Genomic DNA, 23,923 nt, shown 5'->3' with positions numbered 1-23,923 from the left:
AGTGTCTTGCAGCTGGCAAGAGGTATGATTGTCAGGACAGTAATAACATTTTCTAAATTTTCTAGAACCTGAATTTTCTTCACTTTAAAAATGTTTATAGACTTCAATTACTCCAAGGAAAATCTCTATTTTTATGGTATTGTGATCCAGTTTTCTATTGATAGCAGTAGAATTAACATAAAAATGAATGAGTTGCATGGTCTGACATTTAAGCTGCTTCTTCCTTTTTAAAAAAACAAAAACATTCTTACACACAATTTTAGGACAAATTTATCAAACAAATTCCATTCTTATTTTAGTTCTGGAATAAATAATTTCACATATTAAGAGAAGTAATACAGTAATTGGTCAACTCGAACAAAATTAATTACTTTGGTAAGTGTATGACATTTGTGCTTCTTGGATTAAAAGAACTTTTATTTTTAATTATTATCAAATTAATCTTCTGTGTTCACTACATGCTCTAGTACTGGCACTCTTGATTAATTACTTGATATTTTAAGGTTTTTTTTTTTACTACTCCTCTTCCAGAAGACTTTTTTTCTTTAAAAGTTGTTCCATTAACAGATACTCTCTCTCTCGCACATGCACAGGCACGCATTTTTATGTATATGTATATATACTGAAAAACCCAAGCTGCTTAGATGCAAGATTGAGTGCTGAATTCCAGCAACTAATTAGTGTTTTATATCTATTTGTTATGAGGTTTGGTAGGAGAAAAGAAGAAGAAAAAAGGATATAATCTAAGAAAACTTGACAAGGCATAAAACTGCCTCTTCTCCCTGTGGAATTGGTCCTGCTTGATCACTGGTTTTCCCTGTGGTTTCTGACAACACAAAAATTACTGGATTTATGAGTCTCTAGTTCTAGTTTCAGATTAAACAAAGTCAGGAAAAGGATTAAAGGAAAATTAAAAACTAATATTTGTAGCTGAATACAATTAATACTTAAGGGGGGTATGCATCTGATAGATAACTCGCTTGGACATTCACCTATGAAGGATTAAATAGTTATTTAAATAGATAAAAAGTTAAGATGATGAACATTTCATTAAACTGGCAAAGCATTCCTGAATTTACAGTGAATATTGGAAGAGTTTAAAGGGCAGATATATTTCACGTCCAAGATGAAAAATCAGATCCTCTCTAGCTTTCAGCTCAAACAAAATGCAGGCATATATTCACCAACCTCTGTCCAGTTACTCACAAGATGCAACTAAAACTAAAACCAAACACTTTAAATTTAGTTACTGCCAAAATGAATACTGCCTGTGAAATGTGCTACTTCGTTTTTTAGAGTGTGTATTATAATCCCGGTCTCTAACTACATTATTGCTCACTATTACTTCCACAGGTCTACTGTCTCACTCACCACACAGAAGGAACATAAATGAGCCATAGTTCAATATCTGCTTTCGTTTCCAGTTTCGACAAGTAAAACACTACCACTTTCTTACAAATATTTAACTTTTGAGCAAAATACAAAACAAGCCTCAGGAACAAATGACAAAATACTGTTTCTTTCAAAATTAGTTAAAGAAAATCTGCAAGTCCTCAAGTCCTATATCTGTCTTTTCATTGGTGCATTTCACAGCATCTAAGCCATTCCCAAGACAAAAATCATGCTGATTTTCAGCTAGGCATTACTTCTGAGAGGCAGATCTGAGGTTCTGAGAAACAACACAGTTCAGCCTTGCTACCACATTGCTAAATCACTGGACCTGGTCAGCAGAGACAGCACGGCTGTTGAAGGAACAGCAGCCCAAGGGAAGGGCCCTGGGAGCAGAGCAGAGATCTCATTCTTGAAGCTCTCTGCCAGCTACACCAGCAACTCTGAGTTCAGGCAGCAGCTCCCAGGGTTGCCTCTGAAAGCAGCTGGCCCTGAAAATTGTTCTCCATTGTCAAGACAAACATGAAGCGAAGAGATGGGCTCAAGTGAGTAATATCTGAAGGGAATGTGTCCTTCACTAGATGGTTGCAAAGAGGTCTTTAGAGCAAATACTACCAAAAGGGTCTGTTCAGCACTTGAAGTTCTTTCCAAAGAAGCTGAGAGGTTGAACTCAGTTACCTTTCACAGAATCACAGAATCACAGAATGTTAGGGATTGGAAGGGACCTTGAAAGATCATCTAGTCCAATCCCCCTGCCGGAGCAGGATTGCCTAGACCATATCACACAGGAACACGTCCAGGCGGGTTTTGAATGTCTCCAGAGAAGGAGACTCCACAACCTCTCTGGGCAGCCTGTTCCAGTGTTCAGTCACCCTCACCGTAAAGAAGTTTTTCCTCAAATTTAAGTGGAACCTCCTGTGTTCCAGCTTGCACCCATTGCTCCTTGTCCTGTCAAGGGATGTCACTGAGAAGAGCCTGGCTCCATCCTCATGACACTTGCCCTTTACATATTTATAAACATTAATGAGGTCACCCCTCAGTCTCCTCTTCTCTAAGCTAAAGAGACCCAGCTCCCTCAGCCTCTCCTCATAAGGGAGATGTTCCACCCCCTTAATCATCTTCGTGGCTCTGCGCTGGACTCTCTCTAGCAGTTCCCTGTCCTTCTTGAACCGAGGGGCCCAGAACTGGACACAATATTCCAGATGCGGCCTCACCAGGGCAGAGTAGAGGGGGAGGAGAACCTCTCTCGACCTGCTGACCACACCCCTTCTAATACACCCCAGGATGCCATTGGCCTTCTTGGCCACAAGGGCACACTGCTGGCTCATGGTCATCCTGTTGTCCACTAGGACCCCCAGGTCCCTTTCCCCTGTGCTGGTCTCCAACAGCTCTGCCCCCAACCTGTACTGGTACATGGGGTTGTTCTTGCCCAGATGCAGGACTCTACACTTGCCCTTGTTATATTTCATTAAATTTCTTCCCGCCCAACTCTCCAGCCTGTCCAGGTCTCTCTGAATGGCTGCGCAGCCTTCCGGCACATCAGCCACTCCTCCCAGTTTTGTGTCATCAGCGAACTTGCTGACAGTGCACTCTAATCCCTCATCCAAGTCATTAATGAATATATTGAATAGTGCTGGTCCCAGTACCGACCCTTGAGGGACTCCACTAGACACAGAACTCCAGCTGGACTCTGTCCCATTGACCACCACTCTCTGGCTTCTTTACTTCAGCCAGTTCACAATCCACCTCACTACCCGATCATCCAGACCACACTTCCCCAGTTTAGCTGCGAGGATGCTGTGGGAGACCGTGTCAAACGCTTTACTGAAATCGAGATAGACCACATCCACAGCTTTACCATCATCTATCCACTGGGTAACATCCTCATAAAACGCTATCAAGTTGGTTGAGCATGACTTCCCCTTGGTGAAGCCATGCTGAGTGCCCCTAATGATCCCCCTATCCTTGATGTGCCTAGAGACAGCACCAAGAACAAGTTGCTCCATCACCTTTCCGGGGATGGAGGTGAGGCTGACCGGTCTATAGTTACCCGGGTCCTCCTTCCTGCCCTTTTTGAAGACTGGAGTGACATTCGCTTTCCTCCAGTCCTCAGGCACCTCTCCCGTTGCCCACGACTTAGCAAAGATGATGGAGAGTGGTCTAGCAATGACTTCCGCCAGCTCCCTCAGCACCCGCGGGTGCATCCCATCAGGGCCCATGGATTTATGGACGTCCAGATTGCTTAATTGGTCCCTGACCCAGCCCTCATCAACCAAGACAGATTCTTCCTCTATCCTGACTTCTTCTGAGGCCTCAGGGGTCCGGGGCTCCTCAGGACAGCCTCCAACAGTATAGACAGAGGCAAAGAAGGCATTCAGTAACTCCGCCTTCTTTTTATCCTCTGTCTCCAGGACCCCCACCTCATTCATCAGTGGGCCTACATTGCCTCTAGTGTTGGCTTTACCTGCAATGTATTTGAAGAAGCCCTTTCTGTTGTCCTTGACCTCTCTTGCAAGGTTTAATTCCAAGGAGGCCTTAGCTTTCCTAGTTGCCTCCCTACATCCTCTGACAACAGACTTATATTCCTCCCAAGCGGCCAGCCCCTCCTTCCACGATCTGTACACCCTCTTCTTCCACTTGAGTTTGCCCAGCAGTTCCCTGTTCAACCATGCAGGTCTCCTGGTACCCTTCCTTGACTTCCTACCTGTTGGGATGCTCTGATCTTGAGCTCGGAAGAAGCAGTCCTTGAATGCTAACCAACTATCTTGGGCCCCCTTACCTTCTAGTACCCTGTCCCATGGGATTTCCCCTAGCAATTGCTTGAAAAGGCCAAAGTTGGCCCTCCTGAAGTTCAGGGTTGTGATTCTGCTAGCTATTCTGTTCCTGCCACATGAGATCCTGAACTCTACCATCTCATGGTCTCTACAACCAAGGCTGCCCTCAACCTTTACCTCTTCAACCAGACCCTCCTTGTTAGTGAGGATAAGATCCAGCAGCGCTCCTCTCCTAGTTGGCTCATCCACCATTTGCATCAGAAAGTTATCATCAACACACTGGAGGAACCTCCTGGACTGGGGATGGCTGGCTGAGTAGGCCTCCCAGCAAATATCAGGGTAGTTGAAATCCCCCACAACAACCAGGGCCCTGTAATTGAGAGACTGCTCTCAGCTGCCTGTAGAAGGCCTCATCACCCTCCTCATCCTGATCCGGTGGCCTGTAATAGACACCCACAACAGTATCACCCCTGCCAGCCTGCCCCTTAATTCGCACCCACAAACTCTCAACTCGCTCCTGATCCGCCTCTGGACAGAACTCAATACATTCTAGCTGCTCACTCACATAAAGAGCAACTCCACCACCTCTCCTTAGCGGCCTTTCTTTCCTGAACAGGACATAGCCATCCATGACCACATTCCAGTCATGCGAGGCATCCCACCAAGTCTCTGTATTTGCCACTAGATCATAGCCCCCCGACCGAACACGGATTTCCAACTCCTCCTGCTTATTCCCCATGCTGCGTGCATTGGTGTACAGGCATTTCAGGGAGCGAGCTGGGCACACCGATTTCACCCCAGGGGGATGGGAGGCCTCCTGGTCTACCTCAACACTAGAGTGTTGCCCCAGTGGTGCAAGCCCAGCTACTACCCCATCCCCCTTCGAATCTAGTTTAAAACTCTCCGAATGAGCTCTGCTAATTCCTGTCCCAGAACCCTTTTGCCCCTATGACATAAACCTTTCCCATGTATTACCGTCACGCCTGGTGTCTTATAAAACCAGCCATTATCAAAGAACCCAAAGCCCTGCCTGTAGCACCAGTCTCGTAGCCAGGCATTAATAGAGAGAATCCTACTATTCCATCCACGTCATCACCTGAAAATGGAAGGAGGGAGGAGAAAACAACTTGTGCCCCAGACTCTTTCACCAACCGTCCTAGGGCCTTGTAGTCTTTCTTCATCCCCTTCAGACTACGGGATGCAGCTTCTTCCCCACCTGTCTGGAAGATCAGCAGGGGGTAGTAGTCTGTGGCCTTCACCTTTGCAGTCTGTTAAGTTAACAACTGTTCAACAAGCTTCAACTGGAAGTTTGACTACATATTGTTTCCTTCTCCTTCAGAAATAGGTGAAGGATAGGTTATTTTGCCACGGAAACACTTCATTTTTCATTAAAGTTTCATTTAGAGTCTCACTTCGGAACGGAGGCCAAAGCCACGAGAGAAAAGTTCAATATGCCTCCTATGTCTTATTTTCACATGCTTTAGCATTTACTATATTCCATCTAGAGAATTACTTTAAAATCACTACAAATAAAACTGAAGTGTCTTTATAAAGACACATTAAAGGAAAAATTTGAAATAAAACTTTTCTATGCCAATTCAACTAGAGAATTGCAAAACATCCTTCAAGGAAACGGACCACGGTTGTACAGAAGGAAGTTGTAGTGTCATAAGCTGGGAACTAATAGCTGCATAATTACCATAGTCAGCTAAGCTTGCAAGAAATAAGCTGACTAGCTACAGAATAAACGAGCATGGACAGAGGCAGATGAAGTGAAACCCATGGGTGGTAACAATGAAAGTCCGTGACCTCCTTGAAGTTCTTAGCATCTATTTGTTCAGCCCCATTTTGATAGTCCCAACTCCTTCCTTCCTTCCTTAGACAACCCATTTCCCTCCGGCTGATTGCTAGGGTTGAATTCAGCAACTGGCAATGGCCAATGTAGCCTGTGCTTCCCCACCTACTGGCTGGCTCTAAAACCTTTTAGACAAAATTAGTTCCTTTCCACTCACCTGGAAAGGAGCGATAATGGATTAATGGTGAGTCTGTAAAAAATGGCAAACTCTTTCTGAAAGAGGTTTGGTGCATGTATATTTCCTTCTTTTTTGAGGAGGGACAAAAAACCTAAATGTTTAGCCAATACTTTCCAATTTGGCTAGTAAATTTATTTAATTGCACAATCAAACAATTTAGAAGTTTGTTTGTCATGCTTATTACTATGCTTTATTATACTGAAGACATCTTTAAAAGTTCAGGGTGCATTTGTAAAGCTCAACAAATACATAGTTCTTCTCCATTTCCTTTTAAAGGAGACAGTTGATTTTCATCCCACATTGACACTTCCTTTGTATACAGCAAATACAGGGCGGGGGAAAAGTTTGCTCTGAATGACCAGTTTCTAGATGGAGAGGAAGACCATCCCTCAGCTGGAGTTCACACCTTGCAGGCACTGCTGAGTCTCCAGTCGCTCACCTCTCCCACTGGCCAGGGCAGATGGCTACATAAGGAAGTTCCTCCTATAGCCAGGAGTGGATCTGTTCTTGACATGCCTTTGCCCTTCTTTGTTTACACTTCAAAATGATAACTGCTCTCTGGAGATTGCTGGCAGAGGAGAGAAGGAATGGAGAGAAAGAATACAGAACCAGTGATACAGTGCAAAGCATTGAACATAAGCCAGTGGTGGAGCAGAGCAATTGGCACATACTGAGTACATACCTATCTTTTGTAGTTATAGACACACAAAGCCTTCCTTCTTCCTTACGCAAGGATGAACAAAGGAAAGCACGTCCTTGAAATAAGGATGCTTGAAACAGAAGAGTAAACTCAAGTGATAAACTTGGATGAAGAGCTTGAAGTCTTTTGTCACTTTTTAATAAACTTTCTACAGTTGCTAAGAATACCAAGCCAAATAAATAAAAAAACATAACCCCCAAATGCCCCCCAAAAAAACAAAACACAGGATCAGTTGCTTCAAGTTTGCAGTTCCAAAACTTTTTTTCTCTCCAGTCCACCTCCCAGTTGTAAGGCAGATAAATTAAAATGTTAATTGAAACATGCAACTTCCGTTCAAAGAAAGGTTACTGACATAACTGGGAAAATGTGAAGTCGAGCAAATGGAGGGAGGGTGGGGAGCAAGTCAATGGCTCCTTTAGCCTAGTAAGACAAGTATTGTGGAAGAATAAAGTTTCTCTCTAGAAACATATGAGGGTGAAATTACTTGGAAAAGAAAAAGCTACTTAAACCATAGGACACAAAGTAAACAGATATAAATTGTCCATGAATTAATTTAGGATTAATTAGGAAATAAGTTCTAACTACCACAGTAGCAAGATTCCAGAATAATCTTACAACAGGATTTTTTTTTGCCTGCATTGCTTCTAGCTAATTTTACAGTGGAGTGTAAATCATTTATGAAATGGAGGATATGTGCTGTGCCAGCAGTCCTCAAACAAGATGTCTATTCCCCCTCACGTGCCCCAGCAGGCAACGTACGTTGAGAGCTGAAGAGAACCTCTTACAAGAGGGGCCTTTTATGAAACTGAATGGCAATGTCTTCCATTCAGTCTGGAAGCCCGAAAATTATTTTCCTAATTTTATAAAATGAATAAAGTTTATGTAAGGATTACAAACCACCACAATTTCAAATATTGAGACATGTAATTGAATAGCTAGGTCACTGAATGTATTTCAGCTCTCAAGATTACTAACAAAAATATCTCCTTCATACAGGCCTTACAAAGAGACCTGGAGAAGAGTTCTGCACTGCAGGATACCACTGGTCACCAAAGTGACCTTTGGGTGCAACCTCAAGAGCCGGTCTCACAACACAGAAGGATTTTATCAAGTAAACTTTGGTTACATAAAGACACAAATTTCAGCCGTTGTCTTTGACAGAGGAAGAGATAGCTGGTAAAGCAGAGATTAATTCCAAACATGTTTGTAACAAGTTTGCATTCACAGCTGAGAAAAAAAAATAATCAAGTACTTAAACACACAGCAGACGAAACATCCACTTTGCTGTTTAACTCTACATCCTGCATTATAAAAACTTCTGGGCTATCAAGGAAGAGGAACCATAACCTTGACTCGTTTCCTGCTACGTGAAGTGGTGCAGCAACTTTGTCTGGGGCAGGTTCAAATATAGTTCAACATGGGTTAGTAGGTTAGCCTGCTTTTACTGCTTTTTGTCTCTGATTGATAGCTCAAAGGAGATTTTAATGCCAGCACCCTTAAAAGGCAGAAGCAGAGGGAACACAATTTCAAATGTTATACAGGTTAACAACAACAGACAAGGAAGAACTTTGCTCGTATTGATTTTTACCCGAGGATGTGGAGTTAAACTTTGCATATAAAACACTTCTGCAATCCCAGACTTTATGGAATTAAAATTTCAGCTACTATTGAAGACTTTACCTAACAGAAATCTAAAAAATCCACAGTTATTGACATAATACCCTAAGTTTGCCAAAGTAAAGTTGATGGAAATTCATACTTTGAACTTAATCAAAGAAATTAAATTATTTGAATAATAAACTTGTACACACAGCCTTATATCACTAGAGGCAAAAAGAGATATTCTGGGAGAGAAGCAAGGGGATGGCTGTTTGGTAGATATTTATCCTTTATAGGGCATTGTGTAAATATTTATCAAAAATACAACATTTGAAGTAATCAAGACCATTTTAAAGGAATATTTAATATTTATGTGAGATTGCAAACATCCTTAAAATTGGCTGAGAAACTCAAGGTAATATAGATTACTGATACGGATGACAAAAGAATACTTTAAGCAGATTTAGGCCTAAATACAAGTGAATAATGTATGGAAAACTGTCTTTTGACTCATAAGCAATTTCACTTTAGGAATTAATTAGAAGAAATTTGAAACAATACAGAAAAACCCCCATGAACTTTAGGTAACAATCATAAGGCAACAAAGACTGAAAAGCCAAAACAAACTAAAAATAGTTTGTTTTTCATCTTCTGAACTTTGCCTGGCTTGGAAGAACAAACTACTGTTTTTCTACAGCTCTGTCCTTGGTACTTCACAGTATTAAAATACATGGATTTCTCTGTTTAAAAAAAAGGCATGGAAAGAGATCTCAAGTTTATGCTATGAAATCTAGCTGAAATCAGCAGTGTTACATAGCTTTGAGAAGTTAGCTTTGGGATTTATTTATAAAAGTTACTTGCAGTGCAGTCTCAAGATGTCAGAGAAGTTAGTTATAGGAGGCCACTTTATATGTATTTTTGAAGTACAAACTACCTTTTTGAAGTCATATTGTAATACATTCTCCATCTACCGTACAAAACAACCGAAATCCTTTCTGCACTGAAATGACTATGAAAATCTCAAATGCTTTCAGAGTTGCGAGGAATTTACCCTCTGAATTTTTCATGAGAGTTTCAGAAAACAAGCTTCCAAACAAGAATTCAAGCCCTTAGCCTGAGCTCAGGTTTCCTAAATTCCAGGCCACAGATCTATCTTCGGAGACAGTCTGGGTCACAAGCTATCCTGAGGTATAAGCTATGCATAAGTTTCACTTATACTTATTTGGACCTGAGAATATGTCAACAGAACAAATCCATTTTAACCCATATCTAAAGTAGTGATGAACTACCAACCCAATATTAATGTTAACAAGAACTTTTTTTTCCTTCTTTGTTTTTAATAAATAAAAATAATAATAAAAATTTTTCTGCTAGTCTCCAAAAATTTGGGAATTTATTCAAGCTTACAGAATTGACACATTTGAACACTACAGGAAATTACCTGTTTAGAATCAGTCAAACCTTCAAATGGAGCTTATGTAATTATGTAATCTAAATTAATGCAGTTTCAGTTGTCCTAAAAAGCAAAAGCAGCTGTAACTCAGAGCTATAAGGTATAATAGTCAGAGAACAAAAATATACCACTGAAATCAGCCATTCATCTTATCTGTTAAATTATCTGGATTTTAATCCATTAACAGCCGACTGCTAAACCAACCTCACATTCTAGCTTCTTGAAAAAGAAAAGAGATCATCAAATGGTTCGGTTTATGTAGTTTCTCTCTTTGATTGTTACCCATTAAAAATTGTGAGTTAATCCTTACTAATTTGTTCCTTGATCAGATAGATAGCACTCTGATTTGTTATTGCTGTGTGTGAACACTGGGCTACATGTGCCAATTAATTTGTATCAAATACTGAGGCATAAGTGCTAAGAAAAAATAAAGAGCATGTGAGACTATAATATACTTAGGATATATTATGGCCAAAATATAATAATTAGAAATCACTGTAAGGGAGCTTTTTCCCTAAAGATCTACTAAATGACTGTTTCAGTTTCAAAGGCACATACTAAAAACCAGAAACAGCAAATCTAACTGGCCTCTTGTAAGCACATACATAGGCTCCCATAGAACTGCTCACCAAGGATGAGCTGGACTTGCAAGGGAGCTCTTCAGAGTTTATGCTTAAAATTATCAATTCGTTTGTGGTCTCGTAACATCAAAGCCCACTCCATCTAGTTTTTCATGCTGGATATGAAGTATCCAACACAGTGAAAGACTACAAAACCAAAAAAATAATGCAAGATTTTTCAATTTCTATTGAATAACTAATGGTTTTGTGAAGCTTTAAAAAAAAAAAGAAAAAGAAAAGAAAGTATTCTATTGCATTCAAGATAGTAGTAGAAAAGTTAATTAGAGATCCTTTTTTGTATATGCGTACATATACACATACTATATACAAACACCTCCCTCTGAATATACTTCCTTTACTTTCACAGGTATATGTAAGGTAACTTCACGGCCTATATATTCCAACCAGCATTTCAGTTAAATGCCTTTTACACAGCACTGGCATGATGAGCGGAGCTGAGCAGGGAGCAGCAAGATGCCCAGCCAGGACACCTGGAGAATCTGCCCCCTCCTCGCTGGGCCATGCGGCATGATCACACTTCAGTGAGAAGCTTAGCACGACGCTAGCTTCCGTGTTGATGATTTGGTACGTTAATGAGTCAGGAAATCTTTTTCCCCACTGTATAATTATTTTGATGCTCATGGTATTTATTCTCTCTCCCACCTACAGCAGGATTCTAGTAATTAAACTTTCTTGAACCTACGCTGTTCTGAAGTCAGTCACAGGACAGAAGTAATTTGGTGTTTTACCTTTTCAGACCTCTGGAGCTAACTGAGGGGTATTGGCTTTTGCTAGGAAGTGCTTATACCCACTTCCCCCACCAAATGTTATTTCAGACTTAAAGAAGAAGTCTAAATAACACCTGTATATTTTAGCAGAGTCAGAAACAGATGGAGTGCCACTGTTGACAGCTCATCTATCTGTACTTCGTTCAGTGTGGGTTTTTTTTTTTGCTTCTTTTATAGGAAACAGATTTGTAAGTTTACCTTCTCCATACCCAATACATGAATATTCGATAATGTTGACCAAGAGAAGGTCCTGTCCACCCCATAGTTTAAGGAGCATGATTAATGAAACGACTATTACAAAGCAACAGCTAACACCATCTCTATTTCCAGCAAGTAAATCAACAGTTCCATTCACAACAGGTTTCACAGACGATCCAACCCCAGGAAAGCCAAGCATACTTACAAATTATAAAGCATATCAGCCATGTTGCTGCGGTAGTACAAGGCATTTCTATAGGCGCTTTCAGCTTCAGAAATCTTGCTCTGGCTCTTGAGAACATTTCCAAGGTTACCCCATGCTGACAAGAGGAAAAGACAGGTTTTAGAAAGAGCTACGATCCAATTACACATGACAGAGTATCCGAGTATCAGGAAGTTCCTCAGGGAGACAAACCCCACAAAGAAACTATTTTTATGGAAGGGGAGGGGAGGGTGGTTGGGTCTTCCCTCCCCCAGTTCTCTGCATCTCTGCATCTCACTGTGAGACTCATGTTTCATAGCAGTGATTTGCATACATTCCGCATACATATAGCTTTCGGGTGGGAAAAGGACCTTTAAAAATAAAATATGTGTCTATGCTTTAGAAACAATTATAGTAAAGGCAAAGGAACATTTTATTTTATATCACCTCTAAATAAAAATCCTCAGAGTGAAATGTGGAACTGGGGCATCTTCATAGATTCAGCTTTTTTTTTAAGCTCATCTATTCTAAACAGCAATAAATTTTCCCAGAGTATGAAAATTGACAAATGACGCAGGAATTGAAAAAATGGTTAGGTAAGTAACCAGGATTAAAAGTATGACATATGGATATAAGCATACTACACAGATCACTAAAATGCGTTTTTTCTACCTGGAAAACATGTGGTTCCTCTCCATACAATTTATTATGTTACACAACATGTTTAATATCCCATCTATAAAGGACCTGAGCTAAAAAAACATTTTTAAGGCTCCACATGTGTTCCCTTTGCAGTTTTTCTGAGTGGCACAAAAACTGTACTTACAAAAGAAACTGGAACTAATGTTTTATAGAAAACACAGCCCATGTTATTCACAATTTCAGAAGATGATTTAACTGGCATTATAATTATAGTTTATGTGCATACATGAAAAAAAGCACATTATGCTTAAAAATACATGGAAGTTGTTTCATAAAACAGTTCTACTTTCACAAGTATTTTTTTTTGAGCAAGAATAATGGAAAGATGATGCATGACCTTTCCAGCAAACACACATTATATGGCAAACTATTCTTCCCTCCAGAGGCACTAACAATAAACATTAGCTCAAGTAACAGTTAAACTCTGCTTCTTCAGTTACTCAAGCCCTTTTTTTATAGGAATTTGTATCAATCCTGAGTAATGCAAACTTTCAATGTAGTTTTAACATAACACTGCTAAATAGGTTGATAATTCTTTCAGATATGTGTTTTTTCCCTTACAAAGTGCACTACTTTCAAGCTGCTGTGATTTGCTGCACAAGCATCCTGCCACAGGGATGGAAACAGCAGCAAACAGCATTTTCCTCTAAACAGAATAAACTAATCATTGCTGGGAGAAAAACTGATGGAATCCTTCTAGGATCCACAAAAATAATGTCATCCAACTGTGCATAACATATTTTGTAAAGATAAAGAAAAAAATACAATATTTCCATGAGAAAAGAAGCTATCATTTCTGTGAGTCACTTAATTCTAGCCTAGTATTTTATAAGATGAGAAATAATTCAAAAATTATCACTAAACTGACAAAGTCAAAAAAATGTTCTATCATTCTCTTGTTTAATGAAATAAAGCTGCTAAAAATATTCTCAGATTCACTCAATTTTTACACTTTTTGCTAGCACATAGCTAGCAGAATTCTGAATTTATTTCCCCATTACTGCTACTGTTCTTCTTTACATGTAGAAAACATTTCAGAAGCAGCAATTAAGGTGACAAGCCAGCTTGTAAGCATTAACACTTGTAAGAAAAACAGAGACTTTTTTTTAAAACTCATTTGTGAAAACACACTCTGATGTTGCTTCTGCAGTACATGACCATCCAGTTTCCCACAGTTGTATGTTCCATATAATCTGTAGCTACTTTTGTTTTCTCTCTGATCTTCCATAACAGAGCATTACATCAAATGACCATTTGGACTACTAATAATAATTTCCTGCTATATAGTTACTTGCTCCCAACCACTTTGAAGTTCAGTAAATGAACGTATGCATAGAAAAATTATTCGGTTCATCTTTTCATCTGTTAGACTGGAAAATCCCTATTACCACTGTTAAATGTAATCGTTTCTCCTCTAGACTTCGTTTCATGGTGTACACTCTATTATTTATCTGAGTTAATAAAATTTTTAAGGCAATACTTTATTTTACATTTTGCAGAATAATCTGTGTCAAGTTTTTAACATCAATCTTCAATCTGCATTATTTCATTTGAAATGTATTCTATTTAGACTTTTGTCTACACTTGTAAAACTGCAAATGGTTAATTTAACTTAATGTGATATACTAGAATAAGTGACAGTAGCAGAAAATAGCGAACATAAAACATGATAATCTCACAATATTTCATTAAAAGAAACATGAAAAACAAGGTCTTCTCACTTCCCCAAATTATAAAAGCTTGATATAAATCTTCACATCTATTTAAATACAGAATTAGTTAGACGAATGACCTAGTTCTGGCTGGAGATGAAGCTACATAGAACATTTTCTAGATTAAGTGCTTATTTGTAGAGATCATACTCATAACCCTAGAAGTTACGAACACCTGTTATCTGCAGCAACCACATCTTTTTTCTTGTTGGTATATGAGGGACAGAAAAAGAGGGTGGTCAACATAGAAAGAAGGCTACGTCAGCTGCTCAAGGAACTTCAATTATTAACTACATCTCTGGCATCCAATTTCTCAATCCATATCTCAAGACAAATTTCTCCTGCAAAACTGTAACAACATTGGTTCAACTATGTGCGCATTCAGAAATAGAAATAAAATTATACCTGAATGAAGCCACATCCCCATTAAAGACATACCCTATGACTCCAACTAAATTTCAGCGCTCAACTATTTTCCATCTGCACATAGTGAGAAATTAAAAATTAATATTCTCAAAAGAAAAAGAAACTAGATCAGTAATTCTAGAATTTAAAATGGATTTTTATTCCATTTATTTTTGCACATATTTTTCATATAAAATCTGTAATACCTGAAATTGCAAAGGGGAACATTTGATATTCAGAAGATGCTACAGTATATATATACCACAATTTAATCTTTAATTACAAATTCAACTTTTCCCCTACTGGAGATCCTATTCAGCACAAGAGAAAAAGCAAGCTGTGAATCAAACAGCTTTGTAATATTTACTTTTGCCTGCTGCTTAATCCCCTGTGCACCAACAACGAGACCAAAACAGTCCCAGGTCTTTTAGAAATAATACTCCATCATAGCATGGGAACAAAGGTAACATTCACATATCTCACACACCCACAAAACAGTCAATCCATTCAAACTTTCCTTCATTGCCTACTTTTCCATAGGTCATACTCACTACAAGTGGGCATATTAAAAATTAAATTCATTTCATCATCTTGTATCCTAAACCAATTATAAACTGAAAAATCTCCTAATGCTTGAGAATTCTTATGCTAGTTACATTTCTTTGCAGGAAAAAGGAACATTTTAAAGGAGTTTTGTTGATGCTGTTTTTAAATAAATAGCAGGAAAAATTAGGTAGCACTAAATGGGAAAATAAATAATTGTTTAAGTGTTATCACTTTGGCCATATCAATCTAGATTTCTATTAAACTTTAAAGATTACATTTATGCCACCCTGCAGTGAGAGTAGATCAAGTTCTCAGGCATTTAATTGCTTGCAAAATGAAAATGAATATGACAAATTTCAGCTTCAAATTTAACATGATTAATTCCTCAACTATCTCATTGAAACTATGGATGAAGTTTTAACAAGCCTGAAAAATACCAAGTTGGCATATTAAACCTTCTCTAAGCACCTTCATTCTTGAAGAGAGCAAGACAAACAACAGTGAAGCAGGAACAACATTGTCCAGTCTAATCTGCCTGGATTTAAGAAGTACATCTCACTAAAGAGAACAGTTCAACTTTCAGCTTGCAATTGAATTATGAAAACATATGAGAAATGGAAATGAATGTGTGCACATATCTTCATTTATATAAATCTTTCCTCTTCTACTAAATCAAGGATCATGCTATGCTATTCAATGAAATGGAAATAATAAAGCAACAAAATAAAGTTTCATAGAAAAGCACTCAGGTGGTGTAAAACCATGTATGTTGATTCCTTGATCCAACAGTTCTCTTAAAAAAAAAAAAAAGTAAAAAAAATACAGCCTGGTAAACTTTTAAAAATAATATAGGAAAGGAAAATGCTGTCTTTCCCAATATGTTATGCCAGGGGGCAAACACTGCCTTTTGTAAACCTTACTAGGAGCAAACATACTTGAAAACTGATGAAATAAAATGTAGAACTCAAAGTTAAAAATATTGATACACGACATTCACAATTCACATCAACAAATTACTGAAGTTTTGTAATACTGTTCTCACCTTAAACTATCAGACATTCACAAAATAAAAGTTAAAACACAAAGGCATCAAAAATGTGAACTAGACTATTACTTGAGTGAAACAAACTACTTGAACAAAGACTGAAGTATTTAGGGAACGGCCAAGTCATTTGTAATCAACTTGTCAGCAGTTCCAAACTAGCAACTTCAGTTCACAGAAAGCCAAGTGCACATCAAGCCAAGAAAACTTCTATGGAGCTTTACAGATATTTGTGCATTATTTACTGTTCTTTAGCTTGTGGAATTAATAACAGCAGTTCCAAGTTGCATTCCCTCTCTTTACAATCCTTCTGCATTTCTCCTGACTCATCTATGAAAAAGAAGTGAATGCATAACAATTATCATCTCTATTTTTTTCATAAACAGAGTTTGGGGATGGAGAGATGATGGTCCAGAAAAAAAGCCTTCCATTTTTTTTAATTGCAATGACATCTGTTTTTTGGAAGTTCTGTGAAAGGTCTGTTGTTCCCTATTATCACAATTGCGTTTATGCTCCCATGTAACAGCCATGAAAAAGATACTCCTGGGCAACATTTATGATAAAGGACACTAACACAAGAATCTTGATACAGTGGGAGTTCAGATACTGAATCCTTGATTGAAAAAAAAAAAACCAAAACAAAACACAAGCACAGCAGAAAAACTGAATCTGACATTTGAGCAAATAACCCATTTCAGAGCTGTAACAATTTCTTTAGCAATGTAAGTATTTCCATGATCCCATTACATAGTGGGACAGGATAAGTAATTTAAAAACAATCTGTCCTACTTCAAAATAAAAAAAAAAAGTTTATAAATTCCTTTAATGTTCAACTTCAGTAGAGAAACAGCATTTGCCTTTTTTTGTTAATTCTGAGTAGTACAGATCTATGTCTTCCCTTTTGGAAAGAAAGCCTACATGCCACCTGTGGCAAAGGACAAGAGAGGGGAGCAAGTATGACCAAGAACATAACAACCAACCCACCTTAACTTATGTAAAATCCACTAAAGAGCAAAGATGTGCCATTTTAAAAAATATTCAACAATTCCAAACTACATGAAAAGATGATACAAGAAAGTATTTTTGAGTCTAATGCCTAAAGGTAATTTTGTTTGTTGAATAAAACAGGCTTTTACCTGAGAGGCTTTTGAAGCATATTTTTTGTTTCCTCTCCCTCCAAATAAGAGAATGGGAGGAGGGAGACATCATTGTATCCCTGACAAAAATGGAGTGGAAAGAGAACTCTTGTGATTATCAATAGTTATCAATACTTTAGAGGTGTTCTTACTTTTACTTTGTAAAAGTAATGTTGACTGGTATCAAAACGTGCCACAACAGGTTGATGAACAGTGCAGCTCCTCCATATTCCCCCACTAATTTACACCCAAGCCATTAGTAATCTAAACTTAATGAAAAGGTTATTTCTGCTACCCTGTTTACTTTGCAGACATTAGATTTCCAAGTTCAAAGATGACTGAGCATGTGGGCCCAACATATACTGTAAAGCTCCAAAGAGGCATCCTTCTCAAAACCTGTTGAAATTCCTAGCCATTGTCATTGGTAAGACATTTATTTGGATGCTAACTGAAGGGTGAGAATTCTAATTTTACTTTTCTTAAACACTTTCTTCTGTTTCCAATACTGACCAAAAGGATTTTCTATTTGCTTCTCTTCCCTTCCAAGGTTTACAAGCCAATTAAAAGTGAGATATGCACATTTTATATAAATCAATTCTTCAGTACAGCACACTACTAATCTTTTGGTATAATATTTTATATATTTATATAAATTTATATATAATTTATAGCATAAATACTTGAAATTTGCATTACAGTTGGTGGAAAGTTTTATGTTTTCTTTCATTACAAACTTGTTGAGTAAGAAAATCAGAGGGAAACAGGTTAGAACAGTACGGTAAAATTTAAAACATTATGAAGAAACAGTACTAATCACACTTCCCATTTCGAAATGTTGTGAAGTCTTCCAAGAATTTACATCACAGTATGACTTCTTTTCAGTGGGGTTTGTTCCTGAAATTAGTTGCTTAAGTCGTTACCAGTGTAATGGGATTAAATCTGAAAGAACTAAAATAAATTTATGGAAAACTAGGAGTTTTCACTACTTTCCAGGTGATGCTTCTGATAAAGTGACAAAAATAGCACAGGGAAGATGCCTTTGGCCTTGACCACACTATGTGTATTAAAGGATGTCAGTTTACATGGGGCTGCTGCCATAAAAGGTTTGATGAACACTAAATTAACTTCTAAAAGTTTGGAGCATAAAATAAACCCAAAACCAAAAAGAAATAACCTCTTCTCTTTTGCTATTAACTTCTATGTGGACTTAATTCCTGGAGCATGACAATCCAGGTTACCAGTTTAGGACTTTTAAAATTTTGTTTAGGACTTTTTTTTTTTTTCCTTTTACCATCTGTTCTTATCACTTTTTCATTTTGCACTACAAATTACTACTTTACAGCTAGCAGTATGAAAGTAATGAATTACAAGCATTCACATTGCCACCTCACCCTTAGCAATATCACCACAATGTAGGCAGAGCTGAGCACAGCAGCATGTTGTGAATCTCTCAGCTCTATGGTAAAGGGGAGCAAACAGAATACTAAATATTCTTGGAACTTTCACTAAGTATGTTGTTCTATTGATTCTTAGCACCTACACGGAATATTTCTAGATCAGGTATTTTATGAATGAAATTGTTCATTCTACCACCTATCTGAAGCTCCATACTAACAGCTGAAAGCCACGTATTGCCCTACATAGAACACTGGACGATGGCGAAGGTTACGGACTATTCAAAAATTAGAGACTTTTGGGAAACAATGCTGATAGCAGAGGATGCCTTGGTAAAAATGAACTTAATTTAGTATGTGACTTGCACAGAAAAAAAAGTTTCTTTTTCTTACATTCTTCAAGTTTATACCTTTAAAACAGATACATTCCTGTCATCAGATTCAGCTCCCTCCTGCTGAAATTACAGGTACTAAACTGGGAATTAAAACAGGTATATTCTGTTCCCAGCTCTGCCGCTGGTCTGTTGCTCAGATCTGTTGTTCAGGAAGCTTCACCTCCTGATGCCTTTCTATTTGCATTATTGACATTTGTTAGTCATCCATTAATTGCAAGTTTTCTCTGCCAAGGATTATATCTCAGTACAAGTTTGCACAGTGCCTACTATAACAATGCAGCTAGACACTAAAGGAACATAAACGCATGATAATCTCTGGAGGAATGAAGTAAAGGAAGAGGAGGAAGTGTTCTTGCAATATAGAAGAGAAATGTACGGAACATTTTCCCATGTAATTAGCATTCTGAGAAAATGAGGGCCAAGAAAACTAAGTTACTTGCAGTTTAAACGTTGTGGGAACACTGATATTTGTGTATGCGTTTTATATTTTGATCTATGTTCTTAACTTCTGTTAAAGTGTCATCTTTCCAAAAACACATTTGGGAGCAGACAAAAGCTTGCATTTGGTTAAAATAAACTAAAAAAAAAGAAAAAAAAGTGTAAAATCTGACATTCTTTTGAGTCTTTTGAGGACTTCTGAGCATGGTCTACTTCATGAGAAATAAGCTGAAACATTAAGACCAATGTTTGTAAATGGAAAATTCATCCTACTGGAAAAAAAAAAAAAAAGGCTGATATTTGCAACAGAGGTCAACAAGTTTCCAATATCCAAATATACCAAATTGTCTTTTTTGGTTAATGCCTGAAGAAAGAGCACAGCACTAATATCATTCACATTTGAAAGGTTATAACCATAGTTATAAAGAACAACACCTTTTCCTCCTTCTCGAAAGGTTAGATTCATCAGCAGCTTATGGCTTTTTCCTTTCAAGGGTACTAACTGATAAAGCAGAGTGGTGCTCCAGTCTTTAGCACTCACATTTCATCAGGCAATCACTTTGTTATAGAGGGGGAAAGAGTTTCGCGAACAGAGGCACGATAGGTTTCTCCAATAAAAATTCTGAAAGCTCAGTTGCACACTCAAAAAAAGGCAGTGAAGAGCGCTCAACATTTTAAACAGTTTTTCTACAATACAGACCCACTATTTCTCACAAAGATATTCAGAAGATCAATTAGACAATGTTTAAGTGGTTTGAGAACAGAAAAGTTCATGTAAATGCTGAAGGTTACTACTTTGAAAGTGGAACAGGTTTTGCGTAAGTTCTGCATTATGGTTTGTACAAGGCATTTATATCTTTTCTATTATTCCAAAGAAATAATGATTTTTTTTCAAAATATGTTATAAATTCATTCACATCACTTGCAATAATTTTCCTTTAAAAATTTCACTTGTTAATAGACACGTTTTGATCAAGTTACCTCATTTTGCTAACTCAACAGTAAAAGTGCCCTGTTTCTTGTTTCCTAAAGGGATAAATGGTTTCTCTATACCCATAATTTATGAGTTTAATCTACTTTATACACTGATTTTTTTTTTATATCAGTGGGTATGTGGCAATGTTGAGACAGACTGTATTGGAGATTTAACACCTCCTAACTTTTATATATTAATCTGCTTTTTATTAAGAGTGTTATTTATATTGTTTGTTCAACACTTCATTTGTTGATCAGTTCCAGGGCTTTTGAAATGACAGCAGGTGAAAGAAAAACATAATTGAAAACTATGCAGAGCTCTGGAAGCGGTCCAACACCATGTCAGCATAGGTACTGAACCAACTGACTTTTGCCAGGCAGCGTTTCAGTTTTGTTTCTTCGTTTTGAAACCCTGATGCAAATGGGTATGAACGCATGACACTTGAACTATGCTCAGTATCACTGCCTGATATATACCCATTCCACTTGCTATGTTACAGAAAATTAACTTTCCCTCCTCAAAGAATAGCACAGTGGCTCTGTCAGCTCAATGAACCTGAGAGATGAAACTGAGCAGCTGGTAAAGTGTTCTTAGGCTTCACCATTTACTCTGTTTAGTCTAGAGTATGGACTCCTCGTTCTGCCTAGGACATACTTGAAGATTTTGGTAATCCAATTAGCTTTAATGAACTTAATCTCAAGTGCATGAAGGCTCCACAATCTGTCTGAATAGTAAATATCACATTAATAGAGTCATTAGCAAGCACCCAAAATAAAGCAAGCCATCAAAAAAAATTATAGGTATACTCCCACTTCTCCTAGCCACCCTGATTCACTACACATGACAGACTACTGTATGAAGAAATTCTTGCCAGTACCTTCGTTTGAGGTGCCACAGGATTAAATAACACTTCCTTACTGTTTTTAGTTATGTATCAACAATGTAAAATACTTTCAGGGGAACTTTATAGAAATTCTTAACAGCATAGCCCTCACTCAGTCAACAGACAAGTTCAGGAAGAAACATGATTCCCAACTGCTCATCTCTCAGATGGAGGTACCATCTCAAATCTCCCAGGAGCTGCCTCAGTGCATGGACAATCCTTCTACTTCTCCCACAAATGTAAGACAATACTCCAGACAAAGCCAGATTCCACCCATAAAGCCACTGCTCATACTGCAGAACCTCCAAAAAGAGTCAAACCAGAAATCAAAACCTCACTGCAACTTTGTAGGCTTTCTTTATAAATAAATTAATAAACACAACAACCACACACACATTGTTCTGGATACGTCCTCCCATTTCCCAACCTTTGTACAATTCAGTTTTGTTTAATGTTGCAACTCTGATATAGATATTTTGATTAAGATAAAACAACTGCAAGATCATGGACTTGTTAACAATACCTTTTCTACCTTCCAAGCTGTGCTGGCACACCCCAACGCAGCAGGAAATAGCTTTTTATCTGACAGAAAGGTAATAACAGAAGACTGATAAACATAGATTACATTTTATTTCAATGGAAATCTTGTTGTCAAAGGAGGTTACTTCAGGGAAGTGCTTCATGACACAGCAGCTCTGGTGGAACTACACTTTTAAGGGATTCCTGCATCTACCACCCTCCAGGCCACTCAGTTCTGCCACCCTGTCCCTCAGGGTAAAACGATTTTTGGGAAGGCTATGGTATGATTCAGATAAACAAACTGATCCAAGTTAGAAAAAAAAATGAGAAAAGGCAGATCATAACGCCTTCAACATCTAACCTAGTCTCTGTTCTGATTCACAGCAGAGTCCGATCACACCTTTATTTGCACAGCTTCATTAGCTATGCATGCACTTCAACTGTGTGAACAACATAAGCCACTACTGCCATAAAGTTTCCCTATCATGAAACTTCACAAGGGTCAGGAACAAAGCAGTCAAGCAGCGCTGACCCAAAACTCTCATAAGGAATTGTATTTTGTAGAAGCAATGGACACAAAACATTCAGGAAAGCTAGAGGAGGCCAGAGCAGCAGAAAAATACAAGTGGAAGAGGAGAACTCTGGGCACCCCAGACACCTCAGGATTAACCCTAAGGAGCTCTTCAGAGCACCAAACTGACTCACGCAAGGAGGTGACCATGTACTAAATCTGTCAAATTATGTAACTTTTTAAACTGCAGGAATTTTTCTAAAAAAAAAATTACCTGTGATATATTTCAAAATCAGTACGTATGTCCCGAGTGGCAAACTGTAAGCCAGACTCCTACAGAAATGGAAGGGTGCACTTAACTGACTGAAATGACAGCTCTGGTCCTCAAAGCTAAAAGTAGATAGATCATGTTGGCTCCTTTCCAGGCAAGGTGAACAGAGAGGACAATATCCTGGAAACGTGCCAGATGAGCCACAGGATGGGGAGGAAATCAGTACTAGGGTTTGGCAAACCAAGAGAACCATCAGAGTGCTCAAACAATGTATGTCACACTTTTGGAAAAGACAAATTAGTGCATACCCAGGAAGCAGGCTTTTCATGGCACCTTAATTACTATGGGGTTGGTTGTTGTGTTTTAGATCAGTTATTAAGGCAAGACAGAACCTATGAAGCTTTGCCAGTCGATAACATATCCACGCTGGTATGGAAATATAGGTAGAAGGTGGGTCATAAAATTACCTTCTTCATCCTTCGCCAGCAGTGAAACTAAACACATTAAAACTATTAACTAGCATCTTTAATAGTTCATATTCCAAGTATCTTCTGTTTTAAGAACTGAAAGAAAAATTTCAGTGTGATAGAGTATCCAAGCAAAGAGAAGGAAGGGACATTAAGTACTCTGTCCCTCTATTTTGTGATCTTGTCTGTAATTTAAAACAGAACTAGATGCAAACCTTCCACGTATACTACAATTGTATTAGCCATCATTTAATTTTTGCATGTGTGAGGGTTGGAGATGACAGTCCAAGCTTGAGTGTTAATAAAACTCCCTGTTACAAAGGAAGGGTACTGAAATCTTAATACAATACTTGTATTTATCTGTCTACACTGGGATTTTACACTGCCAGAAGAGGTATAAAGAGGCATGTTTGTAAATTACTGTCCTGTCCACATTAAAGGTCGGTTTCTTTACCAGATTTATGTAATGGGACCTCAGTGTGTACTGGTATGAAATCGATTACGGATAGGAAAATGAAGACATGTAACCCATGGTGAAAATCAGTATGTAAAGAAAAATTTTTCATAGTTGACATATTTTGAAAAAAAAAGGTAAAATAATGAAACAATTGAATGACTATCTAATGCATTTAAACAAACATGCTCAGCCTGAGAACCAACCTGAGTAACCTCGTTTTCCTCTTAATGAACAGTAACTCTTTCACTACGAAAAAATCAGGCTAGTTTCATAGAGTGCACAAATATGGACTGAGGGCCTGATTTTTAATCAA

The 23,923-nt window shown here is 38.0% G+C and overlaps 1 protein-coding gene across 1 annotated transcript in view; it reads right to left on the bottom strand.

Moving 5' to 3' along the window:
* TMTC2 (transmembrane O-mannosyltransferase targeting cadherins 2) overlaps positions 1 to 23,923 on the bottom strand; it is a 274,892-nt gene that overhangs the window by 78,575 nt on the left and 172,394 nt on the right. Inside the window, 1 exon segment of the mRNA XM_068401614.1 lies at positions 11,760 to 11,874. Within this exon segment, the coding sequence (XP_068257715.1) occupies positions 11,760 to 11,874 (115 nt within the window).

The sequence above is a fragment of the Nyctibius grandis genome, chromosome 5 (genome assembly GCF_013368605.1).
Source record: "Nyctibius grandis isolate bNycGra1 chromosome 5, bNycGra1.pri, whole genome shotgun sequence".
In the NCBI taxonomy this organism is placed as follows: domain Eukaryota; kingdom Metazoa; phylum Chordata; class Aves; order Nyctibiiformes; family Nyctibiidae; genus Nyctibius; species Nyctibius grandis.
This window is presented reverse-complemented; position numbering and strand designations above follow the sequence as displayed.